This window comes from Notechis scutatus, chromosome 2 (genome assembly GCF_049901735.1).
Source record: "Notechis scutatus isolate UNSWTSFEM ecotype Mainland chromosome 2, rNotScu1.2, whole genome shotgun sequence".
Lineage (NCBI taxonomy): Eukaryota > Metazoa > Chordata > Lepidosauria > Squamata > Elapidae > Notechis > Notechis scutatus.
Window position 1 is genome coordinate 70245076 of NC_142010.1, and position 25208 is coordinate 70270283.

General features: G+C 38.3%; 1 protein-coding gene across 1 annotated transcript in view; it reads right to left on the bottom strand.

Moving 5' to 3' along the window:
- The window catches only part of NSD1 (nuclear receptor binding SET domain protein 1), a 71197-nt gene that overhangs the window by 30810 nt on the left and 15179 nt on the right, over positions 1–25208 (bottom strand). The window contains 2 exon segments of the mRNA XM_026673395.2: positions 134–306; positions 1706–1841. Coding sequence (XP_026529180.2) covers positions 134–306; positions 1706–1841 — 309 coding nt within the window.

Below are 25208 nucleotides of genomic sequence, written 5' to 3' on the forward strand. Positions count from 1 at the left end.
TATTGTGATCTATTCTCAAAATTATCACCTATGCTTCTTTCAACAATACTTCACTTTGGCTGGATCCTTACTTACGTGTTATATTTGAGCAAGAAGCCTAAACACAGTATATGCATGAGTGCAAGAGATTTACCTTGTGCCTGTAACCTTTCTCTTTTTGTTTCCCTCTTCTCCGAAGGACGGGTAGTTCTTCAAACTGATGTCTTCCTTCAAAAATCACAATAGCTTTTCCTACCACCCAGGCTCTTTCAGATGGATCACCCAATACTTCCACATAATACTCTCGATATGGCTTGCGGTTAGTAACTATTGAAATAAAATTAGCTATATTTACATTTTGTACTAAGTTCAGAAAAGAATGGCCTAAAACTGCCAATTCAGGGTTAAGCAAATGGAGCCTAAAATAAGTTACTGAAATGCATGTTCACTTTATCATAGGAGAGTCCTTGGCATGATTTCTGTCAGCTTTCTTTTAGACTCAAGAGCTCAAGGGAAATACATTAGACTTTCCAAATATACACCCCTAGAACATTTCATGATCAGTAAGAATGTTCTTTTCTACCTGTGATTTTATTAAATTTATTGTTTATTAAATAAATGTATATGGCGACCTAACTCCTACTTGTTGTAATCTGCCCAGAGTCAACTCTCAGCAAGATGGGCAGCAAACAAATTTAATAAATAAAATAAACTCATGTACAGTGACACTAGGTAATTTACAAGATTAAAATTTCACAACGTATGAACCCATAACCCACCACCATCAATCTAGGATGTAAGAAACCATATCATCCTCCGTATATTTAAAGATGTGTTTCAGTAAACTTCACCATTCTCAGCACTTTTTGATACCTTGTTCCCTAGTGGCATCAAAGTTCACTATTAAAAGAAGTAAACCAAACAAGTAAGCCTTTCTGCCTTTAAATATCCTAAGAATTGCTCCAAAGCAATCCCAATGTTGCTAGAGGCTTAATTTTAATAGGAGCTGCTTGTCTCTGAAACTAAAAAAACAATTGGACATAGTGGTTAAGGTGCTGGCCTAAAATCAGGCATGATTTTAGGCATGAAAGCCAGCTGGGTGACTTTGGGCCAGTCACTCCCTCTCAATCCAAACTACATGACATGGCCTGTTGTTATGGAGAAAATTGTTGGAGGAAGGAGTGTTGCATGTGTTTGCCTCCTTGAGATATTTGGTCATCTAGTTCAACTCCCTACTCAAGCAGGATACCCTATACCATTCCAGACAAGTGGCTGTCCAGTCTCTTCTTGAAAACCTCCAGTGATGGCGCTCCCACAACTTCCGAGGGCAAGCTGTTCCACAGATTAATTGTTCTCACTGTCAGAAAATTTCTCCTTATTTTCCGGTTGAATCTCTCCTTGATCAGTTCCCAACCATTGTTCCTTGTCTGGCCTTCAGGTGCTTTGGAAATCTGGACTGTCCTGAACTTGATCCACATTCAAAACAAGCCCACTAATTATGTAACAAATATTCTGTCCTCCCCTTCTCCCCATTAAGAAAATAACACTCATTGCAAATACGATTAGCTTAGGACTAGCTTAGGAATGTCATTTCTATTTCTTCCCTATCAATTGATCATGATTAATCCACACAATGCAAATAAATCACTTATAAAATGTTACATGTACTTAATGAGGTTCAGTAATAAGATTCAAAACTTATATATTACAGGGATGATTAGACTACCTTTCATTTTTGAATGAGTATCTAATACAGGGTCACGACAAACTTTACAGGGCCACCACGGACGTCTGTTGAACTTGGCCCATACAAGATCTCCAGCTTCATATTTCACTGGAGCCGGTTTCTTCTTGGTTCGACCCTTTAAAGAAAAAACAAGAAATCACAATAAATCAGTTGCTGAACTAGTTTTCATCCTTCCCCACTGTAAAAGTACGCCATATGAATTGGAAATTAAAATAGTCAAGGTATTTCACTTTCAAGGCAAACCAAATTACAAAAATTTGTATAAAGTTAACGTGTTGAACATTTATAAATTATACATTGAAATATTTTAGTCCAGAAAATCAAAGAAGGCACCAATATTGATATTTTGTAAATAAATCTATCAATTTTAAAATATGTGAACAAACCCTAACCAGTATTTCTCCTCCCTTCTGAAAGGAAAGAGTTCTGGTCTTAACCATGATATTGCCAATAAAAATGGGGAAAGGAATTTCTATTACTGACACAAAATATTTGATCACTGAGACACTTTGTCCCTCGTTAGGGCTCTATTAGTAGCATCTTCCTTAACGCAAATAAAACAGTGTTAATAAAAGAACTTTAATTAGCATGAAAGGAAGATAATTTCTGAACTATAATTAATATTTTTAATGGCAGTCACCTGCATAATTGCAGAGAAATTATATAAGGAAAAAGGAATGTTATGCCATCTGAAGCAGGCATAATGGTACATTCTCTGAAGAGGTATAAATCAAGACCCCATTGGAGTTGGGTGACCAATGAATGTAAAATAATAATAGTAAAAATAACAAGCCCCTGTACCTACTGGGTAAAATTATCCCCAGGGTCCAACTTTATTACTACAAAACTGTCCACTACTACTCCCTCCCTCTGTTTTCTACTACTAAGGAACATTGTCAACCATCTGAAGTTTACTCCATTCTTAATAAGTTGTTTAGTCAAAATTTAATATTCCCTTCTTATCTCTCTTACTCTTCTAGGAATCTGTTTTAGAACTACTATTTCTTTCTGTTTATATTTTATAGGTTCATCCTTTCCTCTTTGTAATATCTTTGTTTTTATTCCTTTTTTTGGTGAATTTCACATGTACCGATTTGGGAAATCTATTTCTTGCCGCATATCTAGTATGAACTCTAAATATTTCATCCATTTTGGCAAACACCTTTTCTTTGGATATCTCTAAGGCATTTGCCAGCAACTCTGACATTATCTCCACCAAATTTTCTCCCTTTTCTTCAATGTTCTGAAAATGTAAGTAATAATCAGCCCTGTCCATCTCTAATAATAATATTGTTCTCTCCCGATTTTTATCTGCCAATGTAAGCCTGTGATCAACCTCTTCCACTCTTCTCTATTCAGCTTCTCTTCCACTTTCTGGATGTGTTATTCATTTTTAACCATTATTTGTTAAAAGTTTTCTATTTTGTCCTCTACTTTCCCTATCCTTTCCTTGAGGTCTTCATGCATAACTTGGAGAGCTTTCATCTCTGTCTGCATCGTGTTAATCTTTTCTTGCTGCAACATCATGTCCAATGACCTTTGACCTGCTGGGCTAGATGCTGATGCTGAGGATGGCACAGGTGTAGTTTTCTTCATTTTTGTGGTGTTTTAATTGTAATTGTGGTTTAGTTGTAATCCCAGAGACACATGATTATAATCCACAAGGAAAGGCAATGAAACTATTATTTATAATCCAATGGGGAGGTGAAAGTGAAAGTAAAAAATTGTAAACCAAGTTATTAAGTTAAGCCCTTCATTCCCACCAAGTCCCAGTCTAACCAGTCAGCTGTCTTGTATCTTCAAAGGCAGAGTTCACAGAGCAACAAACAAAAAGGAAACCAACTATTTACTGTTCACTTTGTTTATTTAGCTTCTGCTTAAATTCCGAGAGCTACTCTATTTTAAAAAGTCTCAGTGTTTTGGTCTCTGTCTCAGCTATTTGAGGTAAACAGCTTGCTGGTATAGATGTTATTTATTTTAACAGCCAACTCTTATCATCTTCTTCTTTAAGGTTATGTGTGTGTGTATGTATGTATGAATGTGTGTGTGTGTGTGTGTGTATACACACACACACACACACAATTTTATTTTCTTCCTTCCACCCAGATTTTCCAACAAAAAGGAAAGTTCTTTAAATCCAAATTTTATAATCCCCCAAAGTTTTCCAAATTAGCCAATATTATATTTGAGGTCCCCACTCCAGCTTCCTAATTTTAGGGTTATTTCACTCTCTTAATTTTTTTTTTAAAAAATCTTGTTTCTTCTTCTGGCTTTAAAAATGGCTTTCTGGCTTGCTCACCACTTTTCTTGGGAAGTGGAAGAAGAACAAATCTACCACCTCTTTTTTGGTCCCACTCTCTCCCAGGCTAGTTTCCAGGGGGCTCATTCCTCAATAGCAGTTAGAAGTTAGAAATCTCTCACTCAAACACTGTTCCTCAGTCTTTCACACTTTTTAATTGGTCAGCTGTCCCAGCTTTGATCAGGCATGCAATGGCTGTCTTTTTCTCCCCGCTGGATTGAGAGCCTTCTCTGGATCAATCAGAAAGTTTGCAGGCTTCCTGAGATCAGTGGAGTGTGCTCTCTTACTTCATCACCCCTCCGAGGTGATTCAGGTCCATCAAGACATCCTTGCAGTTCAAATTTTGGTGCAATCCATGGAGCCCCAGGATGCATCGTGTCACCAGGATGTCAGCCCCACCCCTTTTCCAGTAGGCATTACACTTTTGACCTAGTGTACGCTGGTATGATCTGGTACATTTGTGTAAAAGAATTAAAAATTTAAGAACTTGAAGCAAAATCAGGCATAAGATATAGCATATGTCAGGAATAAGATAAAACATGTCTTGGAGAAAGAGCTTTTGGGGCCCTATCATGTAGATCAATACTCAATTCCTTTGGAAGATAGTTTTAAATCAAACACAAACTGATAACATGTTATTTCAACATCAAACTTTCTGTATTTAGATTGTATTTGCATACAAAAGCACCATAAAAAATAAATGTAAGTCTGAATTCTCTTAGACAAAATTTTTAATAATAATAAAAGTAATTCTTTATAGAAGTAGGATCTCAGGTCGCAAAAGGGGAACACTTGACCCAAGGCTATCGTATAACCATCTGCAATAGGGACCTTTTGTGCAAAAGGTCTTCCTTGCTGTGTTGGGCCACATGGGATTGGGACAAATATAAACACTCAAAAAAACATTATGTACTTCAGGTGGTGTGGGGCATGTCGCTCACCCACACACTCTTCATCTGCAAAAGAAGTGGCCCCGGTGGCCAGGCCTGCCAGAATGGGCAGGCTTTTTTGGGTGAATAACTGCCGGTAGCTGGAGTAACTGTTACAGGTAGGCAAGGATGCGTGAGGTGCGTCACTCCCTGTTTGGGCCCATGAAAGTGGCCTGTTGGCCAGGCAAGGCATGTGGGGCAAGTGGGTTGCTTCTTTCAGTAGGGAAAGAAGCAGCTCGGTGGCCAGGTGAGGTGTGTGGGCAGGGGTGGGCTTCAAAAATTTTAGCAAAGGTTTTTCTGCCTGGTCACTGAGTAGGCGTGGCCATGGCCTAGTCAGCCTCCTGTACCACTGCGGTGTAGATGTTTTTGCCCTTCTCGGGCTCCGGAGCCTTTCTTTGAGCCTCCAGGAGGACAAAAATGGCCTCCCTGGGCTCCAAAGGCTCTCTGGAAGCCAGAAACTGGTCCATTTCCAGTCTTCCCGAACTTTCAGGAGACCCATTTTTCGCCCTCCCTGAGCCTCCGCACACACCCTGCATTTACCTGCAACCAAAACAGGCCATGTGGGGACTCCTGGGAGGGGCAGGGTGGGGTGGGGCCAGCCAGGAGTGGGATTTGGGGATTCTCCACACTGCACATAATCTTAACTAGGAGCTCTCCCGAACCCCTGCAAACCCCTAGCAGCCCACTCCTGTGCATGGGGTGAGTGGGGCAAGTTCCGCCCTTCCCCCCCCCCACTACTTCGTATTTTCTGCAATGCAAATGACGTGAGAAACTGGCCAAGCATGCGCTTAAATAGGGCCAAATTTTGGGGGCAGGGCTTAATTTTACCACATGCACACAAAACAGTGCTTGGCCTTCTTTTTGGGGTGGGTCGTGTTTTATGAGAAACACAATAGGTATGTATGTATGTATGTATGTATGTATGTATGTATATACATACACACACACACACACACACACACACACACAGCCTGTGTCATATACCATTGACATAGGTATTTGCCTATTTTGCCTTGCTGCTATATATAAATGTATCTATTGTGTTTTAAAATTCATTATGCATAATTTAATATAAGGTTCTTCAAATGTGCAAAACAATCTCAATAAGCAATGATGTATCTACAAATATCTCTCTTGGGATTCAACAGGCTCTAAGTTCCACTCATTTTTAAAGGATTCTTTTAATTAAAAAAGTGATTAGGAATCTGGCATGGCACAATGCAGAAACAGAAAACAGTCTAGCTTTATTTTTACAATATATCCAAGAATACCCCCAGGATATATAAAGCTACTTGTAGGCATTCTTAGAAAATAGAACTACAGTGGGTAATTGCTAAAATGCAGGATGAGAATTGGAGAGATCCAGATACAAGTAATAGAAATAGCCACAGAAATTCACAGGGTGAGTTTGGGTTAAATACATTTAAGTTAAGAAAACTACATAGGAAAAAAAGAGTAAAGTTGGCAGAGATAATAAACCCAAATGGGAAAAAAGAAGAAAGGAGTCTTCAGTCACACCCACTAAAGATCTGGATAAAGAGCCAGGTCTTTGGGGTCCTTTGAAACAGCAGTAGGATGGAGACTATTCAAATCTTGAGGAAAACCTCATTCCAGACCTCTAGCATTATCAAGATGGCATGCTTCTAGCGTCCTACTTAAGTGTGTGTGTGTGTGTGTGCGTGTGTGTGTGTGTGCATGTGTGTATATATATGGATCTTTGGTTATTCGGGTTTTCTCCCGCGTAAGATTGGAAGTATCTAGGCAACGTTTCAATGAAGTCTCATTCATCATCTTCAGGCTTGTGTCTTCTGCTCTGTGCTTCTCAGAGTAATGTGAGCTTGCAGCTGCTTCTTCCTTTTAACTGCTAGTGGGGGTGTGACTTGATTGGGTGGGGGCTTGGCTGTGTTCTGATTGGTTGTGGGGTTGGCCATGTTCTGATTGGCTGGAGGTGTGTTCTGTTCAGGTGGGGGCTTGGTAGAACACACCTCCAGCCAATCAGTACATGGCCAACCCCACAACCAATCAGAACACAGCCAAACCCCCAACCAATGAGAACACACCCCCACCCAATCAGAACACAGCCAAACCCCCAACCAATCAAGTCACACCCCCACTAGCAGTTAAAAGGAAGAAGCAGCTGCAAGCTCACATTACTCTGAGAAGCACAGAGCAGAAGACACAAGCCTGAAGATGATGAATGAGACTTCATCGAAACGTTGCCTAGATACTTCCAATCTTACGCGGGAGAAAACCCGAATAACCAAAGATCCACATACAAATACCCGCGAGAACCTCAGAAAACATATCATGGGTAGATATTTGCATTAGCTTCCACTTGAGTCTAGCTATTTAAGTAGGAATACCTATTTTGAACTGTTTGTATTTCTAATTAAAACTCAAGTACTATATTTCAATTGATTGAGGAAGAACTACTATATAAAGAAATTCTATTAAATATTCCAAATTGTAGCTGTTTGTTAATTTTTTTCCAATGGTATGCTGGGTTACTAAATAATCATTTAGCAAAGATGGTAAGAGTTGCTGGCTAGTTGAATATTCAAATTAGCCATAATTGTCTGAATACACATACATATATACACACTTAAGTTTTCGGGTACTTACATGTATGTTATTCAGCTTTGTTCAGTATTTTCACGTCATTATAGTTGTGCTTTTAAAGTTGTAGCAACGTTTGGCAGAATCTCATTTGCCATCATCAGGCTTCTGTATTGTGTTCGTCTGTGAGTCAGACTTTTACAGTTGTTTCAGTTTTAAATTTGGGCTAGCCTACTGCTGTGCCAGAATGGTTTTTCTTCATCCTGATTGGTTGGGAGTCTTGGACCAATAAACACAGACCAAGACTCCCAACCAATCAGGATGAAGAAAAACCATTCTGGCACAGCAGTAGGCTAGCCCCAAATTTAAAACTGAAACAACTGTAAAAGTCTGACTCACAGACAAACACAATACAGAAGCCTGATGACGGCAAATGAGATTCTGCTGAAACGTTGCTACAACTTTAAAAGCACAACTATAATGACGTGGGAAAATACCCGAACAAAGCTGAATACCATACATACATACATACATACATACATACATACATTCACAGGGAGAAAAAACCTTTATCAATGTTAACATTTCTTAAAGATTGCAAGAATCACTAAGTAAGAAATTACAAAAGATTGCATTTCACTGACCATTTCCTCTGATTTGTTGAGTACAGATAATCCTTGATCAGCAACTGTTTCGAGTTACGGCTATAATAAAAAAGTAACTTTATAGCCAATCTTTGCATTTATGACCTTCACAGGTCTGTAAAGCAAAGGAAAGCTGAAGTAAAATCACAGGCAAAGTTGCTGTTTCACTTGGTGACTTCTTTGTTTAATGACCAAGATACAGGTCCCAACCACAACACAGAACAATTGGTTAAAGGTCCCTCTCTGTATCTTTTGAATCTGATTAACTCTGTTGTTACCTCTTTTATTCAATAGGGAATGAGAATCTATTGCTTTAATTATTTTGGATTTATCAAAGTGTAGGATTATCCCCTATCTTAATTTTCATCATACTTGAGCTACTATGTTATTCATTACTTCTTAATTACCTTAACTGCCCATAAATACTTCCAGGTCCCATTTCAATTCTTGATAGAGAACTGTACACTTAAGTTCCAATTAGTCATCTTCTTGATTGCTTATCTGCTGTTTCCTGTCGGACATTTTTTAGTTCTCCCAAGTTGGCTCGAGGCATCAAATGCCAAGAAAAGCTAAGTGGGAACAATTAAACAATGTATACCAATAGGCTTGCTTGTATAAATCATGTATTTTTTTTTCATAGCATTTTTAACAAAGCATCTGTTCAAGTGTCCAAATGATCACAATTTCCCAACAATTTGGTACATCTGCTGTGAAGGCCTGCCACTACCAAGTGGATATATTTCTACATGCATACTCTTCTAGCAGGGCTAATGGTGAAACAAAGCAGCTGCTCTAATAGTCCTGATGGAAATGCCTCTTATGCTTGCAAAATCCATGGATGTATGACCTTCACATTAACTTTTCTGCCATATCTCTTGAGGAAGCAATTCTTCACTATGAGTTACTGAATTGTCTAAAATGAATTTTCTTCAAAAGAATGCATCTTAACCTATTCTTTATGGATGTAGCAGAAAGGCATATTTCAGTTGGAACGGAGGTCCCAACCCCTGGGCTGCAGACTAGTACCAATCTGTGGCCCATTGGAAACCATGGGCCATTGGGAACTGCCGCTGCCAGTCCATGGAGCCAGAAAGATTGGGGACCGCTGAGTTAGGATACTGTCTCTTGTCTTGAACTTTAAGATTCTGCAGAAGTTTCAAAAGGATTCGAAAGGTTTCTGCTGTTTATGAAGAGAAGTATAGGAAGTGAGTTTTCTGAACACGATTTCATTATTTAAACTATATCTATCCCACTTCCCATCAAAGGCTCATATTTAATATACTGAATATGGGTTTTTCTGACAATATATATGCAATACTATTGTTTGAATTGAATTTAAAAGGTGCTTAATGATGGTGAAAGCATTTCAAGTCCCCAAATATCTACAGACTTTATTGCGGAAGCAATGATCCAAAATGTAATTCCCTATAGCAATTACACCACAGCCAAGAATTAGCTACATATATTCCTGAATTTAATACATACACACTACCTTACAAGATCCATTATATACCCAACTTACAAATGATTATTCTTACCAACACATTTGAAAATATATTCACTTAAAAATCAACATAGGTACCACTCTAATGTGTTTGGAATTCTCCTGTACTAAGTCAAGAACTAGATAAATTTTGACAAGATTAAAATATGCACTCATGGCAGAAACTAACCAATCAAGCTTAGCCAAAATCTTTTTTTTAAACAATCCACCTATCCATAGCTATAATTATTGCACATGTCCAAAAAAAAAAAAAGCCTTTTCATAATGCACTTTAAACTAGTTTTCAGCTCAGCTGAGCTTATTAAAAGCACCAGAATCATTCATGTTTGCATAAATTAACAGTGTGTGTTATCTACAGGGAATATTATTTCTGCAGCTTTCTCTTTTTTTCTCATTAACTGATTTTCCTTACTCATTAGAAAGGAGAGGAAATATTACACTTTGTAGTTCCCTATTGAACTGATATGGCATTTAATGGTCACAATGGCGCCCGCTTCCTGGTTATATTTATTAATGTAGATGAAAGGATTTTAACTGTGTTTTTAAAAAATGGGAGTACGGCCACAAATCAGTCAAAAACAGTTCCTTCTGCAATAGTAGCACTTCTATAGTGTTTTAAATTGTTCAAATGTTAACTCTATAGATTGGACCAGGACCATTTTTAATCAGCTTTTAATTAGTGAGCAATTTTGTTAGCAGGCTGGGGGAGGGAAGGGCTTGGTACGATCTTGGACTAATTTAGAGCCTCCGTGGCTCTGAAAATTTTTTCTACAGATTAGAGAACTCATCAGGCCAATGAAAGAGATGATACTGGGCTCAGTCCTGAAAGAGATGGCTGGCAAAGATGGCTCCTCCTTTTTTTTTGCTCAAAGGAGTACTCCAAGTGGGATCTGCTTCACACAACCAAGTCTCTGGCATCTCATCTCTCATCCCCATATCTTATAAAAGTATCTCAAACCTGCTTGATCTCCATTCTGAACTTGCATACTAACCTCCCTATCGTTTTTCTCTAAGAAACGACAATAAGTTGTAGCCACTTGAATAAATTCATAAAGCTATCTTCCAAACTTAAATTCTGTGACTTGATATTTTCATGCCTATGGCAATAAAAGGGGTCCAAACAGCGAAGAGATGTTCATCCTAAAGAAATGGCAATTTTCTTAAAACCTACATGTCACTGGTGATAAAAATTCAGCTCCTACTGCTAACAAACAAACATTCTTTGAGAAAGCAGTTAATAATACTGGGGAAAATATGACATGAGCAAAGTGTACATGGACACATTTTTGTGCACGTAGGAAGGCTGAAAACTAGATATGGGAAACAAGAACTCCAGATGACCACTAGATTGTAGTAAAGAAAGATATTAACCATTCTTGCCATCTGATGGTCATTTAGATATTTGCAGCCAATCTGATAGCCCTCTGAGAAGAAGCTGCCACTGACTAAGCATTATTTAGGATCCAGGCCAATATGAGCAGTCAACAGTGCATTTAATCAAGTAGGAGTACTAAATATCAAGTTACAATTTGGCAAACACATAAAACAATCATAAATATTAATACTATAGCTTTATCCAATATACCTCTGAAGCATATCAAAGTCGTGCACAGAGGAAAAAGAAAGAAAACAATCAATCAGGAAAGGAGGAAGTAGCAGACAGAAGTCTGTTGGGTACAGACAGAACATTTCCAAATGGAACATACTGATTATTAATACAATTTCCAAAGAGAACATACTGGTTACTAAGCAGAGACGCATTTCAGCAATGATGTTCTTATTATCACAAACAAGTTCTAGAAAACAGACGTTACATGTTCAAAAGGCCATCCCACTAACTTACATGTTCTGATGCCATTCCCTTTTATTTATAAACACTGAAATATTATATTTAACAATGTTAGGAAATGAGGGGCACAATGCAAGTAGATGGAGGGATAGAAAGTGACAAATAAATAGAACCCTTAACATAACAAAAGATATACTAGTAGAATGGAGAAACAAAGTATGTAGATTTAGATTTGATTCTCCAAAGCCGCACTGACTATAACTGTGATGTATAAAAAGCATAGTTCAAATGTGATGCTATGCTTTAAAGTGATTTCTTTCCTCTTGATTTATTGTGATTATATGAAGTCAACCTTATGGACTAGCTGTAATGTACTGCGTGTAAATGAGGTAGCTATGGCTTATTTCAGTCAGGTAACTACCATATTTTTTGAGCTATAAGACACACTTCCCCCCCAAAAAAGTGGGTAGAAATGTCTGTGCGTTTTATAGAGCGAATGTTGCCAAAGCCCCGCCTACCCACTGGCCCCCACCCTTCAGCCTCTGCCTCCCAGCAATTTGCCTCCTTGCAGCAAATAGCAAACAGCCTGGTCAGCTTCATCACAGCCTGATTTAACACAAGCGGCTGACTGGTGGTTGGATCGGCCTCCCGGAATACCGACGATCAGCTATTCTAGGCTGCGGGGGATTGCCGACAACCCTTGGTGCCACTGCTGCCCATTGCCACTGCCATCTATGCCATCTCCGTGTGCCCCATTTTTGGCCTCCGTGCATCCTGTTTTTGGCTTCCACGTGCCCCATTTTCCGCCTCTGCACGTCCTGTTTTCGGCCTGTTCCTAGTGGCAGCTGGCCATTCCCCGATGCCTGGAATAGGCCAAAAATGGGAAACGGGACATGTGGAGGTCAAAAATGGGGTGCATGGAAGCCAAAAATGAGATGCGTGGAGGCCAAAAATGGGACACATGGAGGCGATGATAGGTGGCAGTGGCGATGGGTGGCGGCGATCACCGTAGCCTGGAACAGTTGATCAGCAGTATTCAGGGAAGCAGATCCAACCATCAATCAGCTGCTCGTGCTAAACCAGGCTGTGCTGAAGCTGACCAGGCTGTTTGCTGTTTGGAGGCAAATTGCTGGGAGGCAAAAGCAATTTTTTTCTTGTTTTCCTTGCTGGGTGCCATCTTACAGTTTGTAGCATCTTATAGTCTGAAAAGTACGTTATATGTTTTTAAAATCCTGGGTTAGCCTTATTATATATATCTTATAGGGTACAAAATGGAGACATAGAGAACAAAATTTTAAATGTCCTACTTGTTTTAAGATATCCCATATCATCCTTCCCAAAAGATAAGAATGGAAAACATGGCGGAATTTTACTTTCTGTGACCCTTCACAAGAGGAGGCAGCTGTAGTTCTCTTATCCCTTTTATAGAAACTCTGGCTTGCGTTAAATTCATGTTAATTTGCTTTATATTGTGAGCAACTCTGTTATTTCAAATGTTCAAAGAAGTCAAAACAATTTTAATCTAATCTGGACTGTTTGATTTTCTTCATTGTCTCATTTGCTAGACTTTGGGGATCAACTCTTATCAGCATTATAAAAGTAAAGAATGGTAAGACAGTGTCTTGGTAAAGGGTATTTTGACTCACACCCTCAATGGCTTTGCTTCATTGTTTAAAATGTATGAAATTTTATTTACCTAGAAAAATTTATTTTATTTTCCTATAACTACATGGTTCAGATATAATACGAAGTGATAGTGCTGTATTTTGTTGGAATGAGTACACAACAGAACGGCACAATAGAAGTTCTTCTCACTGCAGAGAGAGAAAAAGCTAGTATTCAGTACTAACATAATGGAAATAAAATATACAGCTGTACCCAACTTACTGATGCCCCATATATAAAGAATCTTAGCATTGTTATTACTCTCCACAGCAATAGTGCTGTGCAAGAAAATATAGCTACATATAGGGTTTCAAAAATTAACTGTGCAGCACCTGATTTAGAATTTATACATCAGCCCAATGAATGCTTTTTTAAAAAAATAAATAAATCAAACTTTTCATGGTTGTCCAGCAGAAGCACCAGAAATTATCTTCGCACATAAAGATAGATTTGTTTATGGGAATCAAATTCAAGACTCTTTACCACCAAAACAAGAAAGAGAAGTTCAGGTAGAAGTTGAAGTCTCACTATAAATACTATTTTCATGCAACACTTTGCCTTGCAAAAGACTATATTTTTCTACAGAAATACTAGAATTTTCTTAAAGTAACATTTAGATGAAAAAAATAAAAGGAAAATGTCTTAAAAACTTCAGCACCTTGGAATGGAGAAAAAGATAAAAAAGAGGCACCTGACAAAAAAGGCTAACAAATTTATTTTCTGAATTATCCCCTGAGCCTGCAAGGCACTTGAAAATTCTTAATATTTTATATCCCAAAATACTACTATCTACAAACTGGTATGTGCAATATTATCAGAGTATATGAACACTCTTTTTGTTGTAAATTTCCTATAATTTCCTGTGTTGATTTCCTGTATTGCATACTGCTATCTTGTGTAGTATCCTTACAAGTCCCTGCAAGATGTGAATTGTAGATTTGTAGTCCAACATCTGACTTAATTTTTTTATTTAATTAGAGCATTCGTCAGAACCCTGACAACCAGTTGGAGAAGAATTGATGCATAAATTAAATAATTGTACTTTCTCTCTGTATTTTCTGTTCCAACAATACATAAAAGAAAACATGAAAAGTTTCAAGGAATCACGCTCCAGCCAACAAATGTCTTGATTTTTTTAAAAATACACTCCAAAATAATGAGTGCTTAATGCTGTAATAGACACAAGTGGTAGGATCATTACATAAATAATGCTGCCAGTTTACACATACACCATGATTAATAACAGAAATAAATGAAAAGAATGTTCATATCAAATTTAATTTTTTTGTGTAAAAAATTAAATATTCCTATAAATATTTCCCTTTCCCTGGATATATTTACCCAACCCAACAGAGTAGGAAGGCAGGGTATGTTGCTGGTCCCATCTACTAAGGAAATACACCTGATGGGGCCTAGAAGAGCCTTCTCTGCAGTGACTTGGAATGTCATTCCCTCAGAAATAAGGTTGGTCCCCTCCTTGCTACTTTTCTGGAAGGCCCTGAAGACTATCAATGTGCCTGAGGACTCCAGGTTGATTCAGAGTCAATCAAGTGGCTCATATGATCAGGTTTCTCGGTGCTGGGGTGTTTTTTCTGCGGGTTTTATATTGATTTTTAACATTGCGTGCCAGCTGGTGTTGTGGTTCACTGGCAGCCGGTGCAGACGGCAGTGGAGTCGGACAGTGAGGAAGAAAGGGAACCAGTCAGGGAGTCTGGAGAAGACTGGGATGAGGGTCCTGCGTCCGATGCAGGGATGGGGCCAGGACCATCTGGGAGTGGAGTGCTGCCTTTGGAGTCTTCAGAGTCTGGCAGCAGGGAGGCAGAGGACCCAGGGGAGCCTGTTCCTAGTGTGTGTGCACGCAGAGCTGCTAGAAGGCGAGAACAACTGAAGCAGAAGGGGTGACTTGGGAGTAAGGCTGAGAGCGATTGCCCCTCCCATAAGGGATAAAAGTCAGACCTCAATGATGAAAGCTTTGCAGGAAGCAAAGCAGTTTAATAGATTCTGAGCCCTCCTTGAAGTTCTGCATATTCTGGTCATTTTTTTCTGGGACTTTGGCTGGTTTCTGTTATAATTAATTGGACTTCTGTTTTTTGGCAGCATTCTACAGCACTGAAAGGTGTGCTCTTATCTGGGGGAACTGTTTATAATTAGTTCTGGCTGAGAATGCAAGTAATTCCCAGCGTTGCATTAAAATAGGTTTTGCTTTTAAAGTAAGCTTGTGTTTCATTAAGTATGACAAAGCCTGGGTCAGAACAGCTGGAGTCACTGACTGTGAGTTAGGTGGACATATAAATCTATTTAATAAGTAGCAGCATTTATTCGTGATACCAATGACTTTAACCTTAGCTCCTCAGTATACTAAAAATGCATTGTACTATGTATAATGGTGGCTATGCATTGTATAGCCATTATTTGCGCTCTCAAATTTCTTGCTGCAACATAAGCCACAACTAACGTTTATAAGAGAATAAGATTTCCAAGATTTTCAAAGTCAGCGGAATCTACTATTATATTTTCTGATTTAAAAAAAGATCCTTATTATAAAATGGAAACCAGACAATTACTCCATTCTGCATACCTAAGAGTACTTTCTTTCTAATATCACATTCTCCAGCTCTCTTCTTTCTCCTTGACTATAATGCATTAAAATGCTATCTTCCCCTCACACATTGTATTCATTGTTGTAAATAAAGTGGATGTGGATGTTTTTCTTTTTTAACAGCATAGACTGGACTGCTCTCTTACTAAAATAGAGAATAAAAATGGATTTCCATAGCCTAATTAATTGCAGTAGAGTCTCCAATTTATGTCAGCAAATTCCTTTCCATTTGTGAAAGAAATGTCATGATTTCACTATCATACTATCATTACATTTTCCTACCGATAAAGGAGGTATCACTGCTGGAAAAAAAATGACTCCACTCTTTGTCATGAGGAATCCTCCCTCCCTTTTTTCCTATTTTACTTATGTGTTGTGACCTGAAAAAATGTTGCCTATATCTGTTTTGCCAAAGCATGGAAAAGCCATCTTCCATACTCTATGACCGTATCTGGAAAAAAATTGGAAAATGGGGCTGAATAGAAGACCATCATCATGATCATCACCAATGTCTACAAGAAAGCAGATCTGACTTCTTAGAAAAGGTAAAATAGGAAGTAAAGATCATAAGCTGAAGTAGAAGACGACAATAATGAGATTGGAGAAAGGGTCCTGACAACAAATCAAACTGAAGCATAAAATTGCCAGCAGCATCCCTCCTGTTTAATCAGTTATGAAGAAAAAGCACTGATATTCAAAGGAAGTTTTAGAAAGGAAAATGCATAACATTTTAACTACTGTTTCTTCAAAGAGTATCTTGTTTACATGTAAATTCTTCTTTCAAATTGAGTTTGACACCTAGTTTAATATACATACAGTTTTGCTAGCAACCATACAGAAGTGAGTCCCTGCTTCCTGCTTCCAGGGTATTTTTTTCAATGTCTTAATCTAGCCTAAAACCGTAAAATTTCCCTGTGGTCCTCCATTCAAATACTAACCAGGACTGATACTACCTGGTTTCCAAAAGCAGTGAAAAGCAACCTTTTGTCTTCAAATTAATTCATTCATTTTGGCCTTAATAACAGAAGAATGAAATTAATTTAGTCATTTAGTGTACACGTGCAATGAGGTAATCTTCTGGGTCAGAATTCTTCTCAGTAAACATTCCAATGTTAATACGTAACAATAGAAAAAAATTATTCCAAGTCACTAAGAGATGTTACTAGTTTTTGTTCCCCATAAGTTTAGAAAGCTTGCAACAATATAAAACCTCAGACAGAAGGCTGAGGAACAGAACATTAAATATTTGCTCTTCTTTGGGGAAAAAAATAGAAATATACATTAAACACATTTTCTATATTAGGAACAAGTACTGGCTTACTACAATTAGTTATCCTTTAGTTCAGTGTGCTATATGTTATTTTAACGTTATCAAATTGTAGATTTTGTTTGGTAACTCTACACAAGCCAGAAGCAAAGCAGGAAGTTGCCCTAGTATACCAGACTGCATTTTGTAATGTTTTTGTCAGTTTCCTGCACTTACTTCCAGTTTCCGGCAAAAAATATTCATTGGGGAAAATGCATTGGTTTAAACATTGCCACGTTCGCTTTCTGATGGTTGTGGGAAAAAGTCACAACTTCAAATCCAGTTATATGATATCTTAACTTACTATATAACAGCAAAGACTTTCCAGTCTCAATTACAGTAATAAATCAAAGACTACTAATATTCAAGTTCAACTCACATCTAATCCATGTGTTAACCTGACTGCACTAACCCACTGGGCTGAACGATGTTCTTTGGAGGTTGGCCTGTTAAACAATGGACTATTTGTTTTTGTAACTGCACAATTAAATGTGTCTTACACTAATTATAGATCCCATTTTAGGCATAAAGAAAATGATTATTTGGTACCTTTGAGTCAGTCTTCACTCCTAGTGACTTATCTAGTGACTGCCTAGACAGGTTCCTGCAATTTTCTTGGCACAATCTTTTAGGGGTGGTTTACCATTGCTTGCTTCCTCGGACTGAAAGAAACTGACTGGCCCAAGATCACCCAGCTGGTTGAGGGGAGACTAGAAATTATGGCCTCCCAGTTTCTAGGCTGGTGCTTCAGCCACCCCACTCTCTGAAGGAAATTATACTTTACTGAATTTTGTGCAGGAGCTAATTTATTGAAACACGTTGCTTATGTGAATATGAGAAAGGAAGCAGTGAGTTTCCGGTTTGTCGGCTTCGCGAGCGGTAGGGATTCGCGAAGCTGCGCGATCCTGCCGCGCTAGCGTTTTGGGGCTCCGACCGGACGGGTGCGGAGCAAGGCTGCCCTGCAGGGGTAGCTGAAGGTAAGGGGATCCGGAGGAAGGGTTTGGGGTGTTGCAGACCCCTCCCTGGCCGGCAGAACCCCCTTTTACCAGGACGGTGCAGCGGCGGTCCGCAATGGCCGCCACAAAGAAGTTGACAGCCGGGCAAGTATGCGCAGGAGGAAGAAGAGAAAGTTATTGAAAGTGAAAGTTCTTCTTGGTCGACCCAGGGCTTTGAGATTTATCTAATTTAATTCCTGGAAAAGATGGTTTTTGATGATTTTTCCACAAGAGAAAAAAAAAAAAGCGGCTATTTTGAGGTGCTGAAAGGAAAGTTTACTCTCCCGACGGAATTAAGCCGGAAGGGAGAGGATAAAAAAATATATAAATTTGGATCTTGTTGGAGGAGATGCCTTGAAGACTTGAGGATGAAAATATAATCTTAATAAGGCTTTAAAATATAGATTTGGACTCTTTTTTTTTATTTGTTTGATACCACCCTGGAAGAGGAAGGGGGAATTTTGGCTTGCTTGGATTTATTGAGGATTGTGGATTTTGGGATTGTTTTGCCTTTCTCTCGAATATTTGGTTGGTGTAAGAAAAAAGAGGAATAAAGAAAAGAAAAGATTTATTTATAATGGCTTTCCTTTTTGAAGACCTGAGGGATGAATATGAGCAAACAAAAGCAGCCTGTAAAGATGGCATGGAAAAAGCTTTTCTATTTCTAGAAATGGCGCTGGTCAATTACCAACAGACAATGGAACAGATGGAAACGGAAGAAGAACAACAAGGAAGAGGCGAAGACGCCATCTTCATTGAATCCCAAAACTTATCTAAGGAAGAAGGAAGGAAGAGAGCAAGGAAAATGAAGGACTTAAGATCTAAAAAAACATTTGAGAAAGAGAAAAATATGATGCAAAGTAAATATAATGATAACAAACAAGAGAAAAAGGGAACACAACAGAGAAGGGATCCCAGCAAGGCAGAGGTTAGAAGAAGAAGGGGGTAGGAAGATTTGGTGGGGGAAGAAAGAAAGGGAAAGGCGGAGAAAAGCCTCAAAGCTTTAAAATTGGATGGGAGAAGAGGGATTTTTTTAGAGACAAAGGATGAAATATAAATTTCTGTAAGAAAGATTCTGCTAAGGTACAGAAGATGGTATTGTAACATTTATATTTGAAATAGTAAATTAGAATGGTTTAAGATTTAATAAGAAATTAAAATGTTGAAGTTTTTAATAATGATTGATTTTTAAAATGTAATAAAATATCGAAGGAAAGGAGGATACAATGTATTTAAACATTTTTGGTGGATAGAATGTACCAAGCAGAACCAAATTGAGTATTTGTTATGTTGAATGTTAATTTTACTAACTTAGGGGAGGATAGAAAGGCATCATACTCTGATTAGTGATTTCAGGAGAAATTCTTTTTATTATAAGAAGAGATAGAGGGATAATGAATGGGCAAAAGATACAAATTTAATGATTTAATTAAGATGGATTAAATAAGATAGAATTGTGAAGAGTGATATGCGCTATTATTTTAGCCCATGCAAAGAGAGGTAACTGGGGCCAAGGTACTTTACTAAAAGATTTTTTTATGTTTGTTTGTGTTTGTTTGTGTTTTATGAGAATATTGGGGAAATTATTGTAGAAAGACAGGGAAAGATTTAATATGTAATGATTTGTTTGTTGTTGAAACTTTTAATAAAACTTGTTTTAAAAAAAAAAAGAAAGGAAGCAGTATTTTAGTATGTACTGCTAGCTTTGTCTAAGTACAACTTGAGCTCTAATTCCAATTATTAAATGCCCTATGACCAAAAGTACCGTGCTTCCCCCTACAAAAATATCCCAAGAAATATCCTGTATTTTTCTGAATATAAACATTTGCCTACCTGTAGCAAATTTTGTGTGTGTTGTACATTCATGTGCTTGTCCAAAAATTGTGCATGAATATACATTGTCCATGTCAAAGATGTTTTTATACTTGCGTGAAGCAGAAGGCCATGCCTGCTATCAATATTTTTGTCTGGTTACTCTCAAATGAAGGTTTGTAGTAACCCATACCCTAGTCTCCTAATCAACTCCTAACCGGATGAAATGATCCTCACCTCAGTGTAGCTGAAGTGATATATTTGGTACAGATCTTTAATTTTCTTAACTGACTCAAGTACCACATTTCTTCTCATTTTCATTTAACACGAGGAAAGTATATTATTACCTACTTTAGCAAAAGTTTCTACTGACTGATAGAAAGGTCATTTACAGAACAAGACATAAGAAACAACATAATGTTTAATAATAGATGCCTCACTTCACCTATTTTTATGATTTTCAACAAATTAATTGTGATAAGCAAACTAAAATTAACCACTGAAAATGGACAAATTAAACACATGTCTTGTGAACTTAAAAGGCCATTTTACTTACTAGTGAAGAAAAACACAATGAACAAAGTTGTTAAGCAGTTTGTGTACAACTGTGATTGCGAACCTATGACACACATGCCGGAAGTGGCACACAGAGCTATTTCTGCCAGCACACAAGAGGTTACCTGGAAGAGCCCCACTGCGCATGCGCAGGGGAAGATGCATGCGTGGGAGATGCGCATGCATGCACAGGGGGTGAACACGGGAGGTCTCGTGCATGCGGAGGCATACAGTGCAGGATGTCTCACGCGCATACACAGGGGTGGTGGTTGCGCATACATTGCATCATGGGTGCAGGCACGCAAGCACCCGAGCACACTTTCTGCACATGACGTGGAAAAGGTTAGCCATCACTGGTGTACAACCAAAAAATAGAGACCTTCATGCATCTCATTTATGGAATAATAATCTAGACCAGTGGTGGTCAACCTGGTTCCCTACCACCCACTAGTGGGCATTCCAGCTTTCATGGTGGGCGGTAGGTGTTTTGTCCCCTACTTTATAAATCACCATTACTGTGGAATCAGTAGGCGGTTAGAAAATTTTACTACTAACAGAGATACAAAAGTGGGTGGTAGGTATAAAAAGGTTGACTACCCCTGATCTAAAGCATATGGGGAGAGGTAAGAGAGAAATTTTTGCCCATTTTAGCATCCCCAGGGAACCACATGCCTCTTAAAACACAGATATGGAGGACTAGAAATATTTCAGAATTGAATATTTTGCTGCCACAGGAGCCAGGTCTCCGTGAAAGGAACATTCTGGATCGATCCCTAAATTCATTATGTTTTCCAGGCCTAGCCTGGATTGTTCTGTCTGTCATAAGGAATACTGCTATAAAGATACATTGTGTTTCTCTGAAAACAATGAAGATAAACTCTCTGAAGGTTACACTGTATTATTTAGTATCAAGCCCCCTAAAATACAAGTTAGTTTCTCCAAACTTCCACAGGAAGAGCAAATCCTCCCAAGAACCTCTCCAGATGCATTAGACCTAATTCTCAGCCTGACACCCTGCTGACTGGGAATTATGGGAGCCGAGATCAAACACATTTATTGGGGAAACCACCTGTCTGGCAAAAAGTCTAGTTTACGTAATACCTCTCTTCTGTGATTTCCTAAGCCATAGAGATGCGAAGCGGGGGTGGGGGGGTGGGGGGTGTTGTTGTGCTACTGCACAGTTTGCAAAAACGAAAAGAACTGATTGCCCAAGGAGAGTCCTCCAGTAATGGGTGGAGGAGCTTGGATAAGGTTTGCTGTTTAATTTGGTCTTGGGGAACACAGACAGTTTCTTCTCCTAGTTACTACCTCTTTAAAAAAAAAAAATCTTAAAAGGCTCTCAGGCCATCACAAGAATACACCAGAATCTAAGACTGACACCTTTGGACAGCAAAGGGGCAGAGTATTCTTTTAATCCAACACATCAAGAAGGACCCCAGAACAAAGACACTATCAAGGAAGCGTTCAGCAGGTAGATTTATTTATCTCTGAGTGAAAACTCTCACTTATACAGATAGGCCAGACTACCTGAAACGTTCTTGCTATGTATTGATATTATGGGCAAACTATTTTATTATATACAATCGATGATGCAAAATGATTGTATCAGTGTTTCTTAAGGTTTGTGCTCTCAGGACCCTGTTCCCTTCTAAAATTTATGGATGATTCCCAAATGAGTTTTTGTTTGTATGGGTTACTTTTCTCTTTATGTATCATATTAAAAACTAAAACTGACACATTTGTTGTCACACTGCCACGCTGATTGTTTGATGGGACTTTAAAATGGCATTATTAATTTATCAAATTTAGACACTGCCTGTTAGGAATATAAGTCACCTAACAGGTATTTGGGTTAGAAATATATAAACCAGGATAAACATTTTAGTACTATATCTTTAAGGGAATGCAAGAGCATGCAATTGGGTGTGGTTTCTCAAACAGCCATAAGATGGAGCCAGAAACCTGGGTTGTTCAGTCTTAGTCTCAGAAGAGAGTGTGTCTGAGTGAGTATCTCTGTTTCCTTCTGTTGGAAAGTATTGCTGTTCCTCCATTTTTCCTAATTGACTGATATTACTGGATTTGATGTAAGTCTGATACTGAACTGTTTTTGACACTGGAATTTAATATTTGGATTATCCCTGGATTGAAAAACTGACTGATTTACCTGTGAATGACTTTTGGACTTTGCTTAAACCTTTCTGGAAGTAAAAACCTACATTTACTGTACAGTGTATCTGTGTGCTCTGTGTGTATTATTCCAACACTACTCTCTATACGTCTCCCTGTATGTGCTCATTCTCCTAACGGGGAATTACCTCAACACTGGTTATGGGCCCAGACCATACTAGGCTCAGATAACTGAGAGTTAGTGTGAATGCACAGTACTGTATACAGACAGCTGTTTACTGTTTAATTGTGGTTTACTATCCTGGTAAAGATGGCACAAGTCACTTCAACATGTCTATCACTGATAACCCGGTTGGATGGAACAAACTATGTTTCCTGGTCTATGAAGTGCAGTCTACTTCTGCGTAGAGAAGGTTTATGGAATGTAATTCAAGATCCACCAGATGTAAATGCTTGGGATCCAGATAATGAGGACGATGCCAAGAAGCTTGCTGACTTTAAACAGAACAACAAACGAGCTTTTTGTATAATTGGACTAACACTGAGTGACCAGCAACTAGTCCATATTCATGGAGAAGAGTCTGCTGCTAGGTGTTGGGAGAATTTGAAGAGGATTTATGTTTGTGACAGTGTAGGTGCACACATACATCTTACACGTAAACTGTTTAGAGCATGTCTTCTGAAAGGTGGAGATATGTTAGCTCATTTAAACTTCATGAAAAGAACTTTTCAAGAGCTACATGAAAAAGAACTGATATTTTCAGAGCTGCATCAAGTTTACATCATTCTTTCCTCATTGGATGAAAGTTTTGATGATTATGTATCTTCACTGGAAGTACTGCCCAGAAAAAAACTGACATTGACTGACATTACTGGAAGATTGTTAGAGGAAGCAAGAAGAAGACTGGATAGGGACCAACTGAGGAAGGAACAACCACAAGAAGAGGATTTGTCTTCAACTGCCTCTACTGTTAGGAAATGTTTTTCTTGTGGGGCTAAGGACATATAGCTACATTCTGTAAGAAGGGGAAACAACAGAATACTGGCAAACACCAGAAGGCCAAGAAGAATGTTAGTTTAGCTATGTCTAGCAATTCAACTGTAAACCATGATATGTGGGTTGTTGATAGTGCAGCATCACAATGCATTACTAAAGATAGAAACAGGTTTGTAAAGATGGCCACGAGTAAACAACATGTATCATTGGCAAATGGATGGAAGATTAAAGCATCAGGTGAAGGTACTGCATATTGTTCTTGTATAAATGAACATTTAATTATATTATATGTACCTAAACTAAAATTTAATTTGTTATCAGTAAGGGCTTTAGTTAATCTTGGTTATGTAGTAACCTTTAAGGGAGATAACTGTATAATAGAGAAAGAGGGTAAAAGTGTTACTGCTACATTAGAGAATGATTTATATGTAATACATGATGATCAGTTGAAGATGGCTAACTCAGTTTACAACGTTAAGCCACATGATGAACGTATACATTTACTGCATAGACGTCTAGGGCACATTAATTTCAAAATGCTCAAACAAACTGTTGAATTGTCAGAGGGAGTAAAATTGAAACCTTGTAGCGAGTATTTACACTGTAATGCTTATAGTCAAGAAAAGAGTAAGGTTACTCCAAAAAAACAGACTTAATGGGTTTAAGACCAAAGAACCTTTAGGTTGTTTTTGCTGACATAATTGGTCCTAAGAAACCAAGTTTAGGAGGTGCCTGTTATATTTTGAGTATTATGGACCATTACTCATGACACGGTTTCTGCTATCTTATGAAAAACAAAACAGAAACATTCCAACATTTCTTTAACTGGCTAAGATTTGCTGAGAGAAAAATGAAAAGTAAAGTAATTACTTTAGTAACTGATAATGGGACTGAGTTTGTTAACAAAAGATTCCAAAATATGTTGAAATTGGCTGGTGTTGAGCATAAACGTTCTGCACCTTACAGACCACAATATAACTCGTTTACAGAACGAAGAGGGCAAACATTACAAGCCATGGCTCGCACTATGTTATCTGATTCAGGTTTACCTGAAACACTGTGGGGTGAAGCCATAATGTGTAGTAACCATGTTTTAAACAATGTAGTTAATACAACAACTGGCGAATTGCCATTCACTCGTTGGCATGGCAGAAAACCAAATTTAAGTTACCTACACACATTTGGAGCTCCAGCATGGGTGCATATTCCCTCTCAAGTAAGACTGAAAGGGCAACATAGAGCTAAGAAATTATTTTTTGTGGGTTATGAGGCCAACCATAGATCATTTAGATTCTGGGATCAGGGCACAGCTCATGTTTACTGTAGTGCTAATGCAAAATTTCTTGAGCATGTTGGATGGGATACACTGAAACAGGAATCCAGCAATATTATCATTGACACCCAAATAGTCCCTAAAGATGATATCAGTAAACAACAAATAGTCATTAAAGACGAAGAACAGGAGGTAGTAGAAGAACAGGAGCAGGTGGCACAGGAAAGTCCACCAGTTAGCCCTGTATTACCAAGACGTTCAACCCGAGTAACACGACCACCTGACAGATATCAGGCTAGTGTTGTATGCCAAGTGAATACAGTTCCAAGTAATTATAGTGAACTGAAAATGTATCCTGCTAAGGATCAGGCTGCTTGGCAGAAAGCAATGGATAAGGAACTGGAATCTTTAAAAAGACTGGAGGTATACGAA